Genomic DNA, 22,701 nt, shown 5'->3' with positions numbered 1-22,701 from the left:
AGCACCCCCAGGTCCCTCTCAGCCTGACTGCTCTCCAGCCACTCTGACCCCAGCCTGTAGCTCTGCATGGGGTTGTTGTGGATGTTGACTTGCTGGAACAAGTCCAGAGAAGAGCAAAAAAGTTGGTGAGGGGTTTGGAACATAAGCCCTACGAGGAGAGGATGAGGGAGCTGGGGTTGCTTAGCCTGGAGAAGAGGAGACTCAGGGGTGACCTTATTGCTCTCTACAACTACCTGAAGGGAGGTTGTAGACAGACGGATGTTGGTCTCTTCTCCCAGGCGGCCAGTACCAGAACAAGAGGACACAGTCTCAGGCTGCACCAGGGGAGGTTCAGGCTGGATGTTAGGAAAAAGTTCTATAGAGAAAGAGTGATTGCCCATTGGAATGGGCTGCCTGGGGAGGTGGTGGAGTCGCCATCACTGGAGGTTTTCAGGAGAAGACTTGATGGGGTGCTTGGTGCCGTGGGTTAGTTGTTTGGGTGGTGTTGGATTGGTTGATGGGTTGGACACGATGATCTTGAAGGTCTCTTCCAACCTGGTTTATTCTATGTATTCTATGTATTCTATGTATCTCCTGCTGCAATTTGCTGTGAATCAAATTGAACCTAAGAGAGAAAGTAACGTACAACCTCACTTTCTGCACACGGCAGAGAAAGGGCATAACAGGAGTCCTGGTTTATGTCTTCTCCTAACTCATCTAAAACTTAGTATGCGTTTATCTGACTCAAATGGGGGAAAAAATATGCATTTAAAAATAGCTGTGTCAGAGATGTAAAAAACCAGAGAATGCAAGGACGAAATGAAGAAGTCTTACTGTTTCTCAGAGGCCTGTTTGCCTTTCCAAACTGATGGGTAGGTTTTTACACAAGGTCACTGTTACTGAAAACTTTTGCAAACACCATAAAAGCAAAACCAGATGATCAGCTTTTAGCTATCTAGAAGCAGAGGTGTAAGAGGCAAATATATCCATAGATTTTCCTGTTTCTGAATTGACAATCCTGGTTGCCAGCCTGGGCTTTCCTGAAAAGGCAGTATGAGTTGGGTAGGCCCTGTTCATCATCACAGAACCGGCATGGAGCTTTCTTCATTTCCTCCATCTTAGAGACAAACGTAGAAGTGTTCCTCTTAAAAAGTCGAGTGTTGTCTTTAGGTTTGTAATGAAAACATCAGGAGTGGATTGTAGTTTGAAAATTCCTACTGTGAAGTTTGGAATAACATACAAGTATGCCTCAGTTCACCCAGTGCCTGGCTTTGAAATGAAGATCAAGACCTTTTAAGCATCTTTGTGTTGTTGAAGCTTTTTTTTTTAGCTGAGAGAAAAACATTAGATTGTGGATTCAAAGTAGCAAGTAGAAGATGTTAGTAACGTGGCCAGAATTTCAGGCTGGCAGGAAAACAGTTGAATATATTTTTCATTTCCTCTTTTTCCCCCACCAGGTATTTGGAAACAATTACACTTTTCAAGGTGTAGGACGTTTGTGTTATTTAGGATGTGAGAAGGACCTTTTGAGGGTTTTTTTGATATGATGATATATTTGTGGGCCTTACTGATCAGAGTACAGGTGAATTGTGCTCTCCTGTGGCAAATGCAGGTGGAAGGAGCCTTTGGAAAGGGAGTTCCAACTGTGTTATCTCAGTCGTTGTCAAAATAGGTTAATATTTTCAATGGCTGGAAACATCAAGAAGCTCTCAACAGCAGTGCAGCCATCATGGGAAAAGCAAAGGAGCAGAATTTTTATTAGCCATCAATTCAGGAACGTGATGTGAACCTGTTGTACAGGTGAACAGTGATCAGCAAAACTCAGCTTTGAGTTTTGGGGGGGAGAAATGGCTATTTACGTAATGAAGGGTGAACACTAGAGTGAAAGAAAAGTGTGGCAGGCGAAACAAAGTATTTAGGGACTGGAAGAGTGGAAGATGGAGCCAGGGAGCGTAGGGGCTGCAAATGCCAAGGAAGAAATGGGGAAGTATTTCCCTACAGCGTGCAATGACAAATAAAATGTATCACTAAACTTGCGTTGGCAACACACAATTATTCTCTTCTGGCCTTCCACAGAGTCACTTACTTGCTGCTCAGGCTCTCTTAGTCATCTTGTTCAGTTTGGAATGATTTTTAGGTAACAGTAAGCATTGTCTTACTGATAATTTTTTGAAGCCTCTAAGGTAGGAGTATGTGAGGAAGGATTGAAAAGCACAAGAACACAGTGACTTTCTTCTTTTTCTTTCAGCCTGTGTACTTTTCATAAGAGCATGCATATGTTCCTGTCATGCATTGGTAGATGCAGTCTCTCTTTAGGGGCTCTGAGGTTGGATGGTGCTTGTGCACATATGTTCAAGAGAAATGCTGGGATATTTTAAAACACCCTTTCTTATGGTTTTGAGTTTTGCATGTCGAGAAGCTTCTCTTTTCTACACTTGTGGTCATAGCTGCTTTTTCTCACAGTCCGCTCCCAAGTCTGTTAAGGGCAGCACCAAGAAGGAGGGATCGAAAAGGAAGATCAACATGAGTGGGTACATCTTATTTAGCAGCGAGATGAGGGCTGTGATTAAAGCTCAGCACCCAGACTACTCCTTTGGAGAGCTCAGCAGGCTTGTAGGAACTGAATGGAGAAACTTGGAAGCAACAAAGAAAGCAGAATACGAAGGTAAATAAAACCCAAGATGTTAAATTCTTTTGTGCCTTTTGTTTTTTTCCCCTTTCTCAATGCATTCATTGCTGTTACACAGATGACAGGTTTAATAAATGAAGGTATTTGTGTTTCTGTTCTGGATGTACCTTAAAGAGAAGTTCATCTTAAGAGATGGCTGAAGAGGAGTGAAGAACATGTTTAAGTTTTGTAGTGCACAACTGATGATTTAGATGTCTTTGCTACAAATAACTAAGAGAACAATGGGGGCAGATTAGAAGTAAAGGGGCACGAGGCCTCTGGGCTGGAAGTCAGTTGGGTAAATGGTTTGTGAAAGTTTCCTTAAAGCAAGACTGGGGAAAATTTTGGACAAGAAACTCTTCAGAGCTGTAGCAGCAGGTAAGAAGGCTTACAGCAAAGTATGAAGAAGTTCTTTGATTAACATTACTTAGAGTCCTAAAAAGTTTGGTAGATTAAAATCAAGGATATGGAATCTGCTACGGTGCTGTAAATGTGACCTGATATTCTCAGTATTATTATCTCAGTACTAATCAACTGTTGTAACTGATTTTGTTGAGAGATTTCATTCAGATCCTGAAGTAAGCCTAGAATATTTCATAGACATGAAATACATTAGACCTCTTTCTCTCTCTCTCTCTCTCTCTCTCTCTCTCACTCTCTCTTACTCTCTCTTCATTTCTCTTGCTCCTTGCCTCTTTCCCCCACCTTCCTCTCCCCTCCACCTCCCTTCTGTTACTGGTCATTGTGTTTCAATTTTATTTGAGTAAAATAAAATGCAACTCATTCTTAACAACAAACCCTTACCCAAGCAGAATACATTGATTTAACATCCATTGCTGTCACTCTAGTTGATAATATGTCAACACTTCCAATATAAAAAAAACACTTTTTTTTAAGCAACTGTTGCAATTTTATTGGAAGAAAATGCTACTTTGAGTAGAAAATTTTCAACACCCTGAAAAGGTATCCCACAATTAAATTATGAGATGTGAGGTTTTCTGCATGCTCATAACTTATAGGCAGCTTTGATCTTCAAACCAGAAGTTTGCACACTATCACTTCCTACTCTCAGCCATCTCAGTCCTTCTTGGATTCACAGTAGTACCTCTGCAGTTCTGGAGGATGCAAGTTTTCATTGCAAATGCTGTGAAGGGAAACAGTAATGCTCTTTCTTGGTGCAAGTACTGTGTAGTGTCTTTTTACACACTTCCAGGTGCACATGGCTTCATTTTTATTGACAGTCTTCCTTACAGCCTAATTCTTAAGCAGCAGGAGGGCTAACGAGTCATGGCTTCCTAGCTTAGGGCAGCTCCACATTTTGCACTTTGCAGGAAGACACAGCTGTAACCTAATGGGAGCAACAGTCTCTCTCCACTGTGTCAGTGATAGTTTCCATTCCGATCCTCTTTCTCAAAATTTTCTTAAACTGGGGTTTGGGCTGCATTTTTCTCTGGCTTCATGTCTGCCCAGAACTAGACTTATTTTCATTTGATCTTGAGAGGCTGGAATGGGGTTACATAGCATCCAAACTCTGTTAGCTTGCCATGTGTGAGAGGAGAGAACCCCCTCTCCTTCCACTGATGAGTCAAAATTTATATGTTCTCTAGTGTGGATGTGCAGCAGGGAGCAGGCATGGTTTAATACCTCACTGAAAAAATGTCTTTTCATGTTCCATTTTAACCCACTGAAAATTTTATTTGGGAATAGTTGGTTTTTTTAGTAGCAGTTGAGCAAAGAACAGGCTGCATTGGAAATGCCTGCATACCTAATTGCACTGTGAAAACTCTTCAGAATGAAACAGAATAATGCATGGGACTGAGGTAAAGGCCTGTGTTAAGGAAAAGCTCTGTTCAAAGCAGAAGGTCTCTTTCCTGTACTGGAAATTTTGTTTGAATGATCTCAAGTCCTGGCCTAAATGATTCTGGTTTGGTATTGAGTATTGAGGTACAGGTGCTGCAGCTCCCATTGGCAGTGTTTTGTCTCTTAGTTCTGTGGCATTCCCAGCATGAATAGAGGCTAAGTCAAACTCAAGTACTGTCCTGTGTCGAGTCCTTCTTCAAAGCACAGCACTCTAAAGTCTGGTGATGCTTATCAGTAAGTTCTCATTCATCAGAGCGTCTCAAGAAAGTGTGCTTTTGACCGCTTTTTTAGCCAGCTAAAAGTAGGTGAGACGCAGAACAGTTGCTTCATCTTGCTCTGCTCAGAAGAGAATTCCCTCATTTTTTAGTTCTGGATCTACCTTTACATGCCTTGTGTGTTTTGTGCTCAATCATATAAGTTGCCTGTACTGAATTTTGGAGTTTCTGTGCGTCGTCATCTCTTCCTGAAATTATGGAAGTGAAATGAAGGAAGGAAGTGACTTTGGAAATGAAACTGGTCTTTCAGTGTATGGAAGTAGTGCTAGAAGCTGCATAAACAGGTGATAGATGTTTGAAGTCATATCCTAGAGAAAATTAATAACATTGGCATGATGCATAAGTTAATCTCCTCGATGAACTTCTTAGCTTTTGTTTGACAGTGGACCTTGACTGGTGTTTTAGTGGCAATTTTCATCTCTCACCAACTGCAGGAAAACTTGTAGCCTTGCATTTAGTATTACTAAGATTTGCTGGAGATGTATGCTACATTCATTTTTTCTCTGTTGTTCCTCATTGCATCAGTCAGAGACAATGTTCAGAGTAAAGGAATCAGCAACTTGCATGTCCCCAAAGCACCTTGAGTGGGCATTCAGTGTATCTCCTTTTTTGTTTGCTTGGATTTTGGTTGTGGTTTTGGGTTTTTTTTGTTGGTTTGTTTTGGTTTTTTTTTCCTTTCTTCTTCCCACGACCCTTTGCCCTTCCCTTAATATAAAATTGTCCTCTGGTCAGATTCTCCTGCAGTAGATCTTTTGTTCTTGCAGTCACAGTGAGAAACTTGATTGAGATAATGACCAGATTCATCCTACAAAGGACACACATGACCTCCAGTGAGCAGCACAATGTGAGTTAGACATCTTCAGCAAAACAAACAAACAAAATTAGCTCAAAGGGGACCAAATGGGGCAAATGACAGAAAGAGACAGAGAAAAATATTTTTGGTCCATCAAACTGCTGCTTGTTATGTTCCAAACACTTAGGACCTATCTACACTAGGGAAACTTAGCAAATGCTTCCCAACTTTGCCATTGCTTTTCGGCTGCATCAGCAGTAAAGTTCATGGGGACCCCATGAATAAGCAGGCCACTGGCTGGCACTTCTGTCTGCTGTTTGCATATTAGTTTAGGGCACGTCTGGTAGACATGATGCCTACAATTCCTGCAGCAGCTGGTGGCAGATCTGAGTGAGAGCTGCTGGCCTTCGCTGCAGCTGGTTCAGCTGAGACAGTGGCAAAGGAGGGACCATTTTGCCACGTTTTCCCAGTGCAGACTGAGCCTAGTGCTGGACTGCTGCTTCATGTTGGTAACCCTGGTGTTATTAGCAAATTTGTTCTTTGACTTTAAAAATTTTTTTTTATTTTATTATTTATTTTAATTTTTTATTTTTTTTAGAAAGATAAAACTTTGTGGAATATTTTTCATGGAAAAAGGAAAAAAAAAAAAAAAAGAGGTTCTCTAAAAGTCTTAGCTGCAGCCACATGAAATTAAATCATATGCTGTATGAAAAGATTCATCTGTTCTACTTGATACTTGACTAAACTATGCCAGTGTTTGACTAGTCATTTTTTTTTTTAATGAACAGATAATATTTTGAAATTCTGGGTTACAAAACAGAACTGAAAATCTAAAATACTTTTACAGAGCGGGCAGCTAAAGTTGCTGAGCAGCAGGAGAGAGAGCGAGCAGCACAGCAGCAGAATTCCTCCCCCCGGGCAGGCACTCCTGTCGGGGCTCTTATGGGGGTGGTGCCGCCACCAACACCAATGGGAATGCTCAATCAGCAGTTGACACCCGTTGCAGGTAAAACGTAGGAGATATGACCATTTTTTCCTCATCCACTATATCAACCCCCTTCATAACTCTGAACACTCTCTTGGGTCACTTTGTCCTTACGGAAGGAAAAGCTCAACCTCTTCAGTCTTTCTTCATAACGAGCAGACGTAACTGTAGCAGTAGCCTGGTAGCCCCACATTACTTGCTCCAGTAGTCAGTAGTCTGTGGAAAATGCAAGGAAAAGGGTCCTCCTCGTGCAGTAGTTGTGTTCTGTTTGTGTGCAGTCGTGTTTGTTCACCTACTTTGCTGAGTTTCATGTTCAGCCCTGCTCTGTGCAGGAGGGGAGAGAGCTAAATACTCAGTGCGTACAGCATCAATGGAAGTGGTAAAGTAGGAGTCAAATTATTAGTGGTTTGGCTTTCTTTTTACTGTCAGGAAGGTGAGAGGCAAACACAATCCAGACCAGATTTTAAGTCCAAGCAATAGCTGCAGGGTTTCCAATTGGACACTGGTAAGCAGAGCAGACTAGGATCTAGAGCCACTGCAGAAACAAATAATAAATGCCAGCATTGCTGGGTTTATCAGGTGATTGTCCAAAACAGAATTGAGCTTGGAGAGCTCTTCCGTGAGGTCCCTGTAGCTGCGTTTGGTGCTCCTCACAAAGTGTAATTTAACTTGAGTATCCTTGTATTAAGTATTTTTGGGATCAGATCTGGAGGCAGTGTAGTTTACTGGAGATTCTTGTATGGGAACCAGCCATACAGCAGTGAGAAAATGAATTCCATATGAGCTGATAGGTTGTTTTTCATCACCCATTCATGAGGAAAATAGATTAATTGAGTTGAGGTTAGAATAGGGGTCGAGCAAGTAAAAATCAGTATTTGGAGGGGTTTTGGTTTGAGTTTTGGGATTATTTTTTTTTAACTTTCCCTTAAGGCATTCCAATTATTCCATTTATTCTTTTGTCATTTTTCCCTTTTTTTGCCCGTGTTTCACAGGCTGTGGCCATGTTTATAGCTGACAGCCTGAAGCAGTTCCCATCATGGTCTCTAAATGCCTCTTCAGTAAATTGGCTGCATGGATGTTTAAACTGAAGGCACATTCCTCGTTTGGTGTGTGGTCTCCAGATTTCAAAGCAGATGTTTATGCTAAGTTGCATTTTGCTTTTGGGTTTTGGTGGGTTTTTTTGCCCTTTATTCTTCATCATTTTCCTCTGAACTGTTTGCAGTCGGTGTGTGTTTGTGAGTGTGGACAGTTATCAGTGCAGGTACTAAGAAAAAGGAGGGGAAAAAAACTCCCCACCAAAAACAAGGCTTCTCCAGTGCTGATCTCTTTTGTGAGTCACTTACACTAATCTAGAGTATGTAGAAATGTCATCCTCTTGTGGCTGTGTTTTCTTGGGGTTTTTTGGCATTTGGCACTTTTCCAGTTTTTGGAGGTGATTGTTGCTGGGCAGTTAAGACTTACATGAACACTTCCTTAAAGCTTCTCCAAAAGCATGCTTTCTGCAGACTCCACATACCAATTTCCTGCTGCAGCCTCCTCAAAAGCAAACCTGTATTGAAGGCCCATCATCTTACTCAAGTGGTTAGGGATTCAAGTCTCTTCACTTTGACCTTTTAAAGTAGATGATCAGGTGGATCTTTATAAACTCATTCTATTTTGTGGCCCATTTGAAAACCACAGTCTTCCATCCTTTGGTTTCCACAAGTCTTGCTTCGAAGTATCTTACTCTGTTGAGGCCTCTTTCACATCCTCCATCATTTGATTGCTTTTCTCTAGTTTAGAGAACTCAATCGCAGAATTTCAAAAGAACTTCTTTTTGGCCCACAGGTCCAAGAAGCCTGATGCCTTCTGAGATGCATTTCTCTTAGCATGCAGTGCTCTAGTTTCTTGTAAACTTTAAAAGTTTATTTAATCTGGCATTGTTACAGTAAAAAGTAGGAGAGGGAGTAATTTGAAAGCGCTGGAAAACTTGCCCACGTTTACTAGTTTAAAATCGAAGTGGTAACTCCTGCATGGGGTATGGAAACAGCTGCTCTTAGGACATCATCATGAACTACAGGAACTTTTTCTCGTGGAGATTTGATGACAACTTTACTCAATTCAGTTGGCTCTCTTAATATTTTCTCTGGAAATGTACAAATGAGCTTTCCTGATTGATGGATAGGAGTTTGTTTTGTTGGAGCTCTTTTGGTTGGTTGAAAGCTTCAGAGGTGTCTGTAAATGCATTGGAGGGGTGATGGTAGTGTGAGGTGCACTGGAAGTAGCAGACAGTAGCCACAGTGAAAGCCCTTTGTTCCACAGATCCTTTTATTTTTCTTCTTTCATTTTTTTCTGTTAGAAATATGGATTTCACTTAATCTGTAAACCTTAATAAAGAGGTACAGATGAGCTTCCAGATATTTGAAACGGGGATCTAAGACCTCTTTAGTAAGTGTCAGTCTAGGTGTCCTGTGCAAAATAAAGGTTTAAGGGAGTTCAGTTCTTTATTTTCTCATTGTTTGCTGCATGTGAAACTTCAGGAATTTCAGGTTTCTCACCTTTGCAACTCTCCCTAGAGAAATAAAGTATTCTAGCTTGTATATTTGTAGCTGCTCAATCTGTTTTGATCCTGAGATGGTGACAGCTTTTTTTTTTTTTTCCCAGTTAGAGCTGGCTTAATTTTTTTGCCCTGTCTCATTGCAGAAATCCCTGTTCTGAAAGTTTCTTTTATGAGTTACTGGGAGTGTGACAAAGACTCAGTAGGTGGTTTCTTGGAACAGAATGTAGAATCCCCATCAATTTTGCATTTCTAAACTTACCTCATCACTCTGGACCTGCTTCTGTCCTCTCTCATCTTCTCATTGCCCTTTCAACCCCTTTCCTTGGTTACCTGACAATGCATCCATTTAAATTTAAAAGCTTAGAAGACAAGCAAGGGACAAGCAATTTACGTTCCAGGACCTAATGACACAGTGCAGTTATATTGGATAGCAGCAAACCTGAGCTGAAACCAGAATAAGATCTAAGTTGTCTTCCTCACATGCAGAAAACTAGAGCCATGGGCAGCAGCACAATACCATCTTCGTGATGTCATTTATTTTCCTGTGAAGACACCTTGAAATCACTGCCAGTGAAACTGTGAGGGACTGCAGGGGCTCCCTGTAAGTCCTTCTAGTTCAGTCTAGTGCTGTGAGTGCAAGACACTGCAGCCCAGCACAGCCAGTGCTGTCAGCTTCACACTGGAGATGGTTTAATGAAAATCACCCTTGTCACTGCTGTTAGTTTTAAGTATGCAAATAATTGAGGGCCTTTGTGCGTTAATCTTGTATATGTGCTGCAGAAAAACTTGCAGGTTTTCTTTCCTTTGTTCCAGCTGGGTTTGGTGTCTGAGCTAGCCCATGCAGCAGGGCTGTACGTGGAGCTTTGTGTAGTTAGTGTTGTGTTCGTAATCTGTATGCAGATGGCAGAGCTTTAAGCTGTATTAAAATTGCTTGCGTGAGTAACATTTAATTGTGGCTGAATTGATTCCTTGTGTTAACATATCTGAACATTCAGCATCGATTGCCCCATCAGAAACATACAAATCCACTAAACACTAATTCATCAGAAGTGTTGTGTTTCATATTTGTAACTTCTTTTTGTTTTGAATGTTTGTTATTTTTTTTGCAAGATACTAATTGTAGTAGCGTCTTGCTCTACTAAAGGTGCTTTTATGTTCTTTGGTGGATTTTTTGTGTGCATAGTGCATGTCTTACTGTGTAGATCATATTGCATGTTATTGATGCATGTTTGAAATTTGTTGTGTCCTTCAAGGCATGATAAGTGGCTATCCACCGGTGCTGCCACCTTTGCAGGGCCCAGTTGATGGCATTGTTAGCATGGGCAGCATGCAGCCACTTCACCCAGGGGTGCCCCCACCCCACCAACTTCCGCCAGGTATGCCAGGCATCCCAGGCATCCCACCACCCGGTAAGAATGTCATCCTCATTGCTCCTTGTTTCATTTTTTCATGTACTTGCTGTTTAATCAGTTGTTCCAGAAATTACCTGCAGCTTGGGTTTTCTTCGTCATAGCTTCCGTTTCTAAACGTTGCAGGTTTGTTGAGCTGCAGCGCGCACAATGCACTGCTGAACACGTGAGGTGTATGCAAAACCTTGACAGAACAGCGTGTCCAGTAAACCAGCAGGGAAAGGTTACTGGAGAGACATGGCACTGCTTCAGCAGTAGTTTCGCTCCAGCTGAAAATGGAACAATTTTGCATTTATTTATCAGAGGTCTGAAAAGCTGAAATCAGCCTACTCGTATCCTTATGTCATTTGAAGAGCATCCTTCCACTCCCCCTTTCCTTACTTAAAGTTGGGCTTATCACTGGAATGTATTGATCTAGTCTTTTTCAGTATGTTACTGTTTATCAGTAGTCAAACTGCACTTAAATGAACCTAGTCACGTAAGACCCCTTGGCCACTGGGGCACTGACACACGTAACAGTAAAACAGTTGTGATGGAAGCTTCTTGATAGAACAGGAACTGAAAACACTGAGGAGAAATCTGTATACTGTTATGGCCAAATTTAGAACTGATTTTTTGAGAGCATCTCTACCACACAGTTGCTATCTTTTAGCCACACTTTTTGAATTTTTTAAAAAAGGCTGAATGAAACAAGCATTTTTCCAGTGTAAATGCCATTAAAATGTCCCCATTATGGGGAAAAAGGTTCATCTGCCCTTTGATCCTGGTTTTTGCTGAATGTTTCAGTTTTTACCTCTGATAACTCATGTGCCTATTATTTAAAAGATGTACATCTCCTCCCACAGCAGCTAAGCTGTGGATGAAAGCAGTCTCGTTTGCCTTCCTCTATCTTACTTGCAACTGTGTTTATCAGAAGCACTGTTAAGACCTTATCTGTATGTAAATTGGTTCGGTGGGGTTTTTAATTGCTTGTTTTTACCAGAAATCTCTCAGCATTAGGTGTGCAGCTTGCAGCTTCACTGGTCTGTAAGATTCACCATAATGTCACAGAGGGAGCGAGAAAATAGCTGTCTCTGAACCTGGCACTGACTCACCCAGGCATTTAGCACATGTCAGTAACATACAAATGTTTGGAAGGTGAATCCAGGATAATGAAGAGTTTTTCCCACCGGAGAAGTGGGCTGTGTGTTTGGTGTTCAAAACTGTGAGGGTATGGGTTAGAGCAAAAAAAAAGCTTGGGAATGGAGGACTACACATGAGGTGGTGCTAAACTGGGCTGGGTGGGCTAAGGGTGAAGCCATGCTACAGTGCTGGAAAGGTGAGGGTGCCCTCCTCCAGACCTCTTTGCTCTGTAGCTAAGCAAAACTCCCTACTACTTTCCATAACTTGTATTAACTGTTTTTCCCCTGTTCCTGACTTGCTGTTAGTACAAACGCATTGAGAACAGGGGCTGTGATCAAAAGGGGAATGCATTCAAATCGTGCTTCAGCATGCAAAATGCAGCGGCACATCTTTTGATCTCTGATACAGAAATCTGCAAGCACATGAAACCCTCAAGAAGAGCACAGTTAGTTTGCAGCTTTTGCACTGAGTGACTGTGAGAAGTGGCATAAACAGCAAGGAAAGCAGCAGCATGCATAACCTTCATTTTTTCAGAGCAAAGCATCTGTATGTAAAATACCAAGACCTGCATGACTCTCATTTCGATTTGTAAACCTTTGTATGTAAGACTGACATGGGTGTTTTCTGCTGCATTCTGCCTCAGGGGAAAGCTTTAATGTGGTTAAGAAAAACTAATAATATTAATATTGTTTTTCTGAAATTTATTTAAAATGGTCATTGGCCTTACATGTAAGGCTATTTAAGCTTAACCTCCAAGCTGCGTTTTCTGTTAGTGAGATCTAACAGAGTTTGTGCCCTGGCTTGGATTTCTTCCTGCTGGGAACGTATTTTATAAGGCTGAACACAAGGGAGTGATAAATGTTGCTAAAGCCAATCAGCATTTCCGTTCTTAAAGGATTCCAGGAAGATCTCACTCAAGCCAAAGGTGTATTTTATGAGTAAAAAGATTCAGCTAGAGAATCACAAAGTAACACGGGAAAGAAAAGCCCCTGAAAATAAAATGTTACTCACTTTGCATTTCTTTAATTAAATTAATTCCACAGGCCACATACCAATGTTTGGTAGTTGTCATATTGGCTTTTTTTTTGGGTTTTTCTTTTTTTTTTTCATTCAGAGACTTCTAAAATGTCTTTTTTTATATTAATTGGGGGAGAGGGGGGTATTTGAATGTTGTACATCTGCTTACAATAACTCTGAGCAATGATATCAAAGTATGAATTCTTGCTGTAGAAGACCAAAGAGATCTTTCTCACTGCTCTGAAGTAAGACTAACTCTTTTGTATTTTGGAATATAGGTGTTATAGGACAAAATGTGGCCCCCATGGTAGGCACTCCAGCACCTGGAGCAAGTCCTTTTGGACAACAGGTGAGTCATTTTGGCATGATTGATGAGGTTCCAAGGCTCTCAGTTCCCATTTGAACAGCATCTGAGATAAGACATGTAGGGACTTGCATAGCCTTGCCTAGGGTGAATGTAAACCAAATGCACACCAGGATATTTAGAATCAGCTAATACCTTACATGCAGGGTGTGTGTCTGTATTTGTTGAGTTCTTTCTGGAATAAGTAGGTTTTGCCCAGTGGGATAACTTCTGCAGCAGAAGCAACAGTGTCTTGTTCTGTTTTCCACCTACTAAACCAAGAGGAGTCATTTCAACACACTGTTAAGTTGCTGTAATTAGCTTTGGCCCACTTTGGTGGTATCCATTTCTCAGCTCTTGATGAGTAGAACTTTAGTTTGCTCTTATGTTCCACAAACTGATGAAGCAGATGTTCATTGGCAGTTCTGAATTTGCCAGCTGGGATAACAATTGTGACCATCAGTGACTAATACAGATTAAGTGTTCAGCACGCTTGTGGCTTTATGGACTGAATATTTGTGTCATAAAGAGAAATGTGATTTGGCTAGAGGATGTAAGTAAAACCAGAAGTAGATTGAGAAAGTTAGTCAAGTGTATGTGTCATGACATTGAGTTATTCCAGACCACAGGATATCTGTGTCAAGAGGTCTCAGTACTGCTGCTTAATCACAGTGGTGGGAATTCTTCTGTTACTGTGATTTTTCTTTTGTTGTTTATTTTTGGGGGTTTGTGCCTGGAATTTTTGGCTGACAGCAATTAGCATTTGTTTTGTGAAAGTATCTCAGATGCCCAACTGATGAGGGTCAGTTTGGATTAGATGATTTAGAGATAAACCCTGCACTTCACAGCCCACATGGTTTCTGATCAAATTGGAGAAAGCATGAAGAAAAAGGAGTAACTAAGGTTAATAGAAGAGAGGAGAAACCTTGATAGTAATCAGAGTATGTTTACATAGATTAGAAATATCAACAATGTTCTCTGTTCACTATGAGTGTGGTGACCCAAACAGACAGCCCTGGCTGAAGTGTGTCTTCCAGGGAAACTTACATCTTTGCTCCTAACCTGTTTTGAAGCTGCATTGAATGAGGATGACCTGTTGCACAATGCAAAGTGGCTTCCATGGAGTTGCCCCAAGTGTGATCTCTCCATCACTTTGTCATTGCAGATAGGAATCCTTGGCCCACCAGGACAGCAGGCACCTCCTCCGTATCCTGGCCAGAGCCCAGCAAGTCAGCCAGTTATGCAGCAGCCCACAACTCCCATGTTCGTCTCCCCTCCACCAAAGACACAGAGGCTTCTGCATTCTGAAGCCTATCTGAAATACATTGAGGGGCTTAGTGCCGAATCAAACAGCATTAGCAAGTGGGACCAGACCCTTGCAGGTAAGGCTTTTGACAGCGAGCGGGAGGTTGTCAGACAGAACACTCGTTTGGAACCATTAATATTTTGTGCTTGTAGGGAAAAGACTAAACAAATCTGCTGCATAAAATGTCCACATGAAGGTAATTGTTAGAAATAAGCTGCTCAGTTTTAAGGCTCAGCTTGACAGGGGTCTTGGCCATCTCATTTAAACTACAGTATCACCTAGAATCATACAGTAGTCTGGGTTGGAAGGAACCTCCAAAGGCCATCTGGTTCAACCCCCTCTGCGGTAAGCAGGGGTGTCCTCCACTAGGTCAGGTTGCCCAGAGCCTTGTTGAGCCTCACCTTGAATATCTCCAGGGTTGGGGCCCCAATCACCTCCTTGGGCAACCTGTTCCAGTGTTCCACTACCCTCATGGTAAAGGTTGAACCAGATGATTCTTGGGATGCCTTCCAACTTGGCATTCTGTGAAATCCACAAACTGGGAATTTGCATGTTATCAGCAGGCTAATTCCATTAATGTTGTATAAATCTAAGGCTCATTTGTATAGGCTTAAAGACTAGGAGGCTGTCATGGTTTTAGAGTGGATGGAAACTCTTTTGCCCTTCCCCAAAGGAGTAAAAGGAAAACGCTCCATACACAATTGGAAAGTTAAATGGAAATACTATTCACAACTATATACAACACACAGTACGAAACACACAAATTCATATTCAGCCTTGGCCCAGTTCTCTCCAACCTGGGCTTTACCAAGACCTCACTAGGCCAGCATCGTCCAAAAAAACCCACCTTCCCCCCAGCTAAGCCAAAACCCAAGCCTAAATGCCCTCCCAGTACCTCCCTACCTAGGGCCAAATGACACAGTAAAAATTAGCCAGGCTGCTCAAGGCCAAAAGCCACAACTCCTCCTTAAATACCAGAGTGATACCAGCTCGGTCCATTGGGAGAAGAGAGAAAGAGGAAAAGGCAAAGCAAACAATTATGCCTGTTTATGTAGGGGAACAGATGTGGGATTATGGGAATGAAAATAACAAGGATTCCTTTTTCCCATGTCCACCCACTGGGCTATCTGGAGGACCTCTCTATGGTTAAGACATCCAGTCTTGAGCCCACAACAGAGCTAAAGTTCTGCTGTAGCGTTCTATTCACCCTCCTCTAGAAAAATCACGGTGACTCTCAAACCCAGCAGATAAGGTTGGGCTTGATGATCTCTTAGGTCTTTCCCAACCCGGCTGATTCTATGATAACCAGCTCGTCTCTTGCCCTTCCAGCACGAAGACGAGACGTCCACTTGTCAAAAGAGCAGGAGAGCCGACTGCCTTCGCACTGGCTGAAAAGCAAAGGGGCTCACACCACGATGGCTGACGCGCTGTGGCGCCTGCGAGACTTGATGCTGCGCGACACCCTCAACATCCGCCAGGCCTACAACATCGAGCACGTCTAGCCCCGGCACCGGCGCGGAGCAAGGGCTCTTTTAGTCACCCGGCGGGAAGTGAGAACCGACAATAATTTGTATTGCGTTTTACTGTACATTGCAAGAGCATTTTTATATAAGGACACTTTTAATAAGCATCTTTCACTTTTTGTTATATTGAGTTGACTTTCTCAAATACACGGATTTTTTGCATATGTTTCCTTTGTTTGAGAGGCGATTTCATAATGGGTTTGAGTGTAGTCAAGGATTCATCTTTTTCTTATACTTTATTGCTGAGAATCTGATGCCATTGTTTTTATATAAAAGAAGAAAAAAAAGAAAACAAAGTATTTACAGGTTGATACAGTGGAATGTGAACTTAGTCATAGTTTACATCGTAGAAGAATGTGTGTACGTGTGCTTGTGTGCTGGACGCTTCTGGCAGAAATCTCACTTGGGTGTGAGCAGGGAGGATCTCTCAAAAGGAGCTAAAGGTAAGCTGTGTATTGACACTAGGGAAAAAAGACATTTCAGGTCAATACCGAGGCAGCTGAGCGGGCCACAGCAGTCATGGAAGTGCTAGTGTGGACGGGACAAGGGTGTCTTGACTGCTGATGTTGTCCAGTTCCTGTATTGTGTAGCCAAGGCCATTGCGATCCTACGTCACTAACAGAATACATGTGGTAGCGTGCCCTTGGAAGGTGAAGCATTCCATCTACCATGACCTGCTTTGAGGGTTCTGTGATAACACCGAGCAGTGGGAAGAGAAAGCCTCCTCCCTAAGCAATCTGTCTGCATGTGGGACTGGCATGCAGAGCTTCAAACCAGTTGAGGTGTGGGAAGGTAAGTTAGAGGAGAAGGAAAGCTGACTTGTGACATTAGTGAAGTAAGGTGGTGTTTTTAAATTCACATATATTCTGTTAATGAATTGGGCATTGGAAGACCTTTTTTTTCTATGCTTTCTTTAAGTGTATTAATTCACCTTAGTGAAAGTTTTGCAATGCAAAATTTGAGAGAAATTTGGCTCTTCAATTAACTTTAAAGTCGAATACTACTGTATGGTATCTGTAAGTTCAGCATACCTGGTACGTTGGAGAAACAGAGTATTTTCAGTGCAGCCTTCAGAGGGCTTGGGCTTGTTTATCTCTTTCTCTTGATTTTGTTTTTTTTTCTAGTTTGGTTTGGTTTGGTTTTGTTTGTAAGGTTTGGTTTGGTTTGGTTTGTAAGATAGGTAGGGACTCTTGCCAAATTTCGAGGTTGTGACTGCCTTCTGCTGAAGATTTACCTGTCCTCATAACTAACCAGTTTTTGGGCTGTAAAGTTACTCCTTTAAAGCTAAATCCTTTCACACATTTAATTTCAGAAAAAAAAAATAGAAATAATACTTTGGATTGCATTAACTGGGAAAGCTGTATCAATTTGAACAGTTTGTTGGCAGGAACATAGTCACTGCAACTCAGTCCAGAAGAACTGATTTGCTGATACACTTCACGTTACTGCTAGAGATGTTCCTCATGTGGAAATGTTTATTAAAGTCTAATAGGACAGAACATTTTCATTGAGTACATTTGGCAGAAGGTTAAATATTTATCTTCAAATACTGGCTGTCTTGGGTTCTGTTTTGCTGATGAAATTAAGGCAATGAGGGAAGTGACATGTGCAAGTAGGAACCGTTACTTAATTTTACTGGCTAATTTCTGTCCCTCTCCTATTGCAATCCTCCAGTCGTTGCACAGGAACAGTATGTAATTACAAATAGGCACTTAAGGACAGTTTAGGTCAGATGTGCAATGGATGTGAAGGAAATGGAGCAAAGCAACGTATAGGAAAGTTACATTTTGGAACTCTACAAGTAGCACACCTGTGGTACAGAAATTCTTTCCTGGCCTTTGTAAATGACCAATTTTATTTACTAAAGTAGCAACTGAATAGTCTTAGACCACCCCCATATATACAGCATCATCCTCAGATGGGTTTCAATTACCACAGGCTTTGCAACTTTGAGCCACAAAGATGGGGCATTGAAGTGAATCGGGCAGCAAATCCTAGTTTTTGAGCATTTGGAACTGTCATGGATTGTAGTAATACACCACCACATCCTCCTGCTTCTCAGCATTAACGAAAAATACACCAAAGAACCTGGGATGGATTTTAGTTAAGTTATTGTTTTATTTATTTTCTTTTGAGGACTGGATGAAACTCCCTTTGGAGCCTGTATAACTCAGATGTTTAATTTATCTGAAGGTCAGTGATGAGCAGACTTGCAGCACTGGCTCTCTCCTGCCCGAGCAGCTGAAGCCCCACTTTTCGCTGCTCTTTCTGGCCCAGGAGCAAGAGATTGGAAGTGCAAACGAAACCTGGGTCCTCCTGCAAGGCAGTGCAGAGCACTACCACTAAGCCACTGGGCTGGCCCTAATCAGTTATTTTAAGTTTTGCTTATTTATTTCAAAAGAATGTCTCTGTATATTGGAGACATTTCAGTTGATTGCAGTAAAATTTAGGCTATAATGGCTACAGTCTAGAATTCCAAACCAGCAAAAGAAACTCTTTTTCTGACTCTGGTTTTAAAAACGAAAGAAAACAAAAAAAAAAAAAAAAAAAAAAGGAAAGAAAAAGGAAAAAAAAAAAAATAAAAATCTGTCTGTCTGTCTTTCTCTTTGTGGATGTTTGAACCCCTCATTTGTTTTCCACTGCCATTCGTTGTACTGGCGTAAGCAAAACTTTCATATTCAAATAAAAGTATGTATGGGACATGGGTGGCTTCTGTGAGAGTGGAAAATAGATACCTTTAGGGCCGGTATTTTCATAAACCAGTTGGAGACAAGTAGGACTTATTTGTTCTCTTCCTAAGCCCTTCCCTTCCTGGGGAATCTTTTCTCTTCCCTGAGAAAATTTACTGTTTGTGTTTAAAAAAAAACAATTCCAAATGTTGATGTTGGTGACTTCTTTTTTTTTTTAATTTTATTTTATTTTCAGCTTATGTTTTTGGACCTGGTTAATCCATGCTTGGCTTTTCATTAGCTCTTGTACTCCTGAAGGTTAAGCTACTAACCAGGTTTATAACATGTATGTACCATCACTTTGTTTACCTGAGTCTTTTTAATTTGAATAAAAATAGTTTGCAAAGTGGTTTTGGATTAACCAGGTTTTAGTGTCCCATCAAGATTTTTGTTAGGGTTTTATTTCAAGCAGTTCTGGCTGTTGCCAGGAGAGGTTTTATCCAGCCCTTGGACCATGTGTGCTAAGGAATCTTTGTTTCATATTGTCCTGTGTATTGCAAGATGTGCCTGGTGGGTGCTGAGAACAGTGGTGCTGAAAAATGTGGTAGAAAATTGAGCCATAAAGAGCATGACAAAGTAAACCTTGAAAAATAGGTGGCTCATTTGGAACAAGCTGAGTGGAGATGATAAGATTCAGTCAGTCCCGGTTGCCCTCCACATTAATTGCTTTTGAAAATAAACAGCAAGCCTTAATTTCATACTGGAAGCTACCCTGGTTCAGGTCTCTCATTTATGTAGCTGTGTAATAAAGGAAATTAGAACAGTAATATGGAGAGAAAAGCATCTTTTACACAATACAGTTGAAAGCCAGAGATTAACGCCACAAACAGCAAGAAATACTAAGTGATATCAACCGCTTGAGTCTCAAGGTGCCTCTGACACAGAATGTACGAAGTGCTGTTCAGGCAAACCCAATAGTGTTACATTTAATGAATGTGCATTCATGGCTTGGACCCAGGGCTGCCTGTTGTGCATCCTGCCAGCTCTGCAGAACTTCCACCTTTTGATGGTGGATGGTGCAGTTGCACAGAAGAGACCAATTCAAATGATCCTCCACATCTTGTTTGCTCGGTCTAAGATACTTCAGAGCACCTGTACAAAGACCCCTCTCAACTGCAAATACACTAAATTGGAGCAGTGTTTTAGAATGGCAGCAGAGTGCTTTGGACACCAAGAAATGGAGGCAGATTCACTGATGTGTGAAAAAAGAAAACAAAAAGTTTCTTATTAATAAAATAAGCCTCACAGTCCTTTTGCTTACTGCATTTTCCAGAAAGTCTAATTTGATGATCATACAGGTGATGCTGGATTAAGAGATTTCCAGTCTCAGACAAGCCTCAGTGATCTACAGTGATCTACAGCCAGTCCTTCCTGCATGAAGAAGGGCCAGCAGTCCAGTGTAGAAGCCTGACCATGCAGATTCTTGTCTGTTAAAGGAGCCAGCAGGAGAGACATGAAAAGAAATGGAGAAAAGTGCACTGACTTGTACAGCAGAACCAGTAACTGGTGTGGCTCAGCCCAGGTTAAGTGAAGCAAGACAAAAATGGTGAAGGAAGGTCAATCCTTCATGAAGTCTGTGCAACTGTCTCCAGGGAGCGCCCAAATTCAGTTTTATTGGATGATTTTTGGGAGGACTATCATTAATCCTCATGCTTGGTGCAAAGCACCAGCTTCCAGTAACAGCTTAAGGAAGTTACTCTGGGCCAGTCAACCCACCGCTGCCCAGTGGTGCAGGCTGCTGCACCTTTCTTGGAAGGAGCTAAGAGTGACCGTAACCAGAGTGCAGATACAGTTTTCCGTCTCTGTATGAAGTCCAAAGTTAAAACATTGCCTCCACTGAAGTTTTGCTCCACAAAACAATTCACCAGTAGGTAACAGATGATTGTGTTTTCCTTTCTCTCCTCTTGAAAAGCTGAGACAAAGGTGTGCTGCACAGACTGGACATATGGATGCTTCCTTTACCAGAACTTTCCAGTACTAACCTGGCTCGCCACTTTGCAGGCAGCACTCTTGGGTGCAGAGCAGCAGGGAAACGATCAGCAAACATGCATCCTTTCCACAAAATCATTCTTAATCAGCAGTGGAATTGTCCCCTCTAATGCTGGAATGGTGAGAGCACTGCTTGTACGTAAACACCACTATTAGTTCACAGATGTCTATGTACTGCTCTGCTGCTTCACTGAGCAGTTTTCCATGCTTGGTGTCTATACTGCCTTGACTTCTAGACTTTGGAAAGCTTTCAGCAGAAATACTTTGCTAATGCTCAGAATCCCCTACTACAGCTGCTGCAGAAGTGTATTACATGAGACCACTGTTTGTAGATGCTGAGCTGCATTCAGGGCTGATGCCAGACGAACAACCTGAAGAAGGAACAGATGTCCTCAACCCCAGAGCTGGCAAGGGCTCAGCATTGCTTGAAGTGAAAGCTGTGTTGCAGTGCGTAACAGCAGCAGTGGTGTGTTCCCAGTGCTGCCTCAGCTCCAAGCTAAAGGAGAGTTCTTCCTCACCATTCTCCACTACTACAGCAGATGGGTGGGAGTGGCTGGAGGATGGGAAGCAAATGGGAAGGTGAGAGTCAGAAAAAAAGATGGGAAAGAGGTTGCTGGGGAAGGCAAAAAGCTCTGAATTAAGAGCAGGGGTAAACCAAAAATCAAATGAACCTTGGTTGTGGAAGCCTGGGTGTAGGTGTTCAAGAGGGGATTGGATGTGGCACTTGGTGCCATGGCTTAGTGGTCATGAAGTCTTGGGTGACAGGTTGGACTTGATGATCTTTGAGGTCTTTTCCAACCTTATTGATTCTATGATTCTAGGTTAAAATTGATACTAAAATGGGCTGGGCAGTGGAGCCTCGCAGGGACTTTTTTTCCAGTGTAGGTGAGCAACTGGCAAAATTGAAGAATGCTGTAGATGGGCACAAGCAACCACATCGTGGAATGAAGAGCATGCTTCAGCTTTCTACATGTCAAGCTTCATCTCAGATCTGTGCTGCCTGGAATCCTACGATGCCAGCTTGGAGAAGGATTTTATTCCTGCACTGACCAAAAAGTCTGGTGCCACAGAGCTCCCTGACACCGTACTTGTGAGCAGCTGCAGCCTGCCTCGCTTTACCAATCTGGAGACAGCTAAGCTATCTTTCAAGCACAGCTGTCTGCAAATGGGAAGCAGTGCTGCAAAATAAGCAAGAGGTCTGAAGTGAAACACTGGTCTTTGGCTCACTGACGTCTGTGAAAAACTGCCGCTATTATAGAAGTACTCAAGGGAAGCCACAGGAAGTTTCCACACTGGGCTTCCAAGTGCTGAGAAGTAACTGGGGCATGGGGCTCTTTCTTAAAATAAAACCCAGAAATGTTAAAAAAACTTAACATGTTCTATGGAAACCAACCACAAGAGTTTCAAAATACTCAAGAGGTAAAGGCAGATGGAGCTAAACCTCCCCAGCTTTCAAAATCAGTTTTTTTTTAATGCTGCTTTGTTCTTTACTGTTACATTCAGAATTTACTTCAGTGCTGTGATCTGTGACTAAAACAAAGCTTGTGCCTGAGCTTTTGATCTTGTGCTTTACCTTGGAGCAGTCAAAATCTCTGTTCTTACTACTTCTGAAACAGAGGTTTCCCCAGGAAATTAATTTGCTGTCCAGTCAAAATATGCAGCATCACAGTCACATCTCTAATTCTCTGTCATTTTATGTGCTGAAGTAGCACTAGACCCCAGATCAAGTCCTTGGAAGGCACACCGCCAAGTACAGCAGTTACTCTTGGCTTGCAAGTTGAGTGCTTCACTGTATCATCTTCAAAACAGCCAGTGTCCTTAATGAAAACTGCTGTGGAAAAAGGCTGTTAGGAGTGCCTAGGAGTATATGAACTCCCTCTGGTTTGTTTTAAGGCTGATCATAAGAACTGAATTCTCTGTGGAACCCTCAGCATGTACACATACCCTCAGAAATAAAACAATGGCTTTAACACACAGTCCTCACGGGTGATGCTGCACCAGTCACTAATGCACAGCCACAGAGAGTACACACGTGCCTGGGATACAGGAGCTGGCTTTTGCCCTTCTGTGGGGAGACAGGAGTCCTCATGGGACTGTCATTGCACATTCTTCTGAGCTTGTGTCTCTCACCAGGTAAATGCACCAGACTTTTTTCCCCCAAAGC

At 42.0% G+C, this 22,701-nt stretch overlaps 1 protein-coding gene across 1 annotated transcript in view; it reads left to right on the top strand.

Annotated features, from left to right (window-relative positions):
* Window positions 1–16,508, top strand: part of PBRM1 (polybromo 1) — a 66,406-nt gene extending 49,898 nt beyond the window's left edge. Inside the window, exons 27-32 of the mRNA XM_054167267.1 lie at window positions 2,443–2,644; window positions 6,423–6,581; window positions 10,353–10,508; window positions 12,926–12,996; window positions 14,156–14,372; window positions 15,626–16,508. Coding sequence (XP_054023242.1) covers window positions 2,443–2,644; window positions 6,423–6,581; window positions 10,353–10,508; window positions 12,926–12,996; window positions 14,156–14,372; window positions 15,626–15,798 — 978 coding nt within the window. The 3' untranslated portion in view covers window positions 15,799–16,508. The remainder of the gene's footprint in view (window positions 1–2,442; window positions 2,645–6,422; window positions 6,582–10,352; window positions 10,509–12,925; window positions 12,997–14,155; window positions 14,373–15,625) is intronic.
* Window positions 16,509–22,701: the final 6,193 nt, after the last annotated feature.

This window comes from Dryobates pubescens, chromosome 1, assembly GCF_014839835.1.
Source record: "Dryobates pubescens isolate bDryPub1 chromosome 1, bDryPub1.pri, whole genome shotgun sequence".
Classification (NCBI taxonomy): domain Eukaryota; kingdom Metazoa; phylum Chordata; class Aves; order Piciformes; family Picidae; genus Dryobates; species Dryobates pubescens.
Note: the sequence above shows the minus strand (reverse complement) of the source record. Positions and strands in the feature narration are given on the sequence as shown.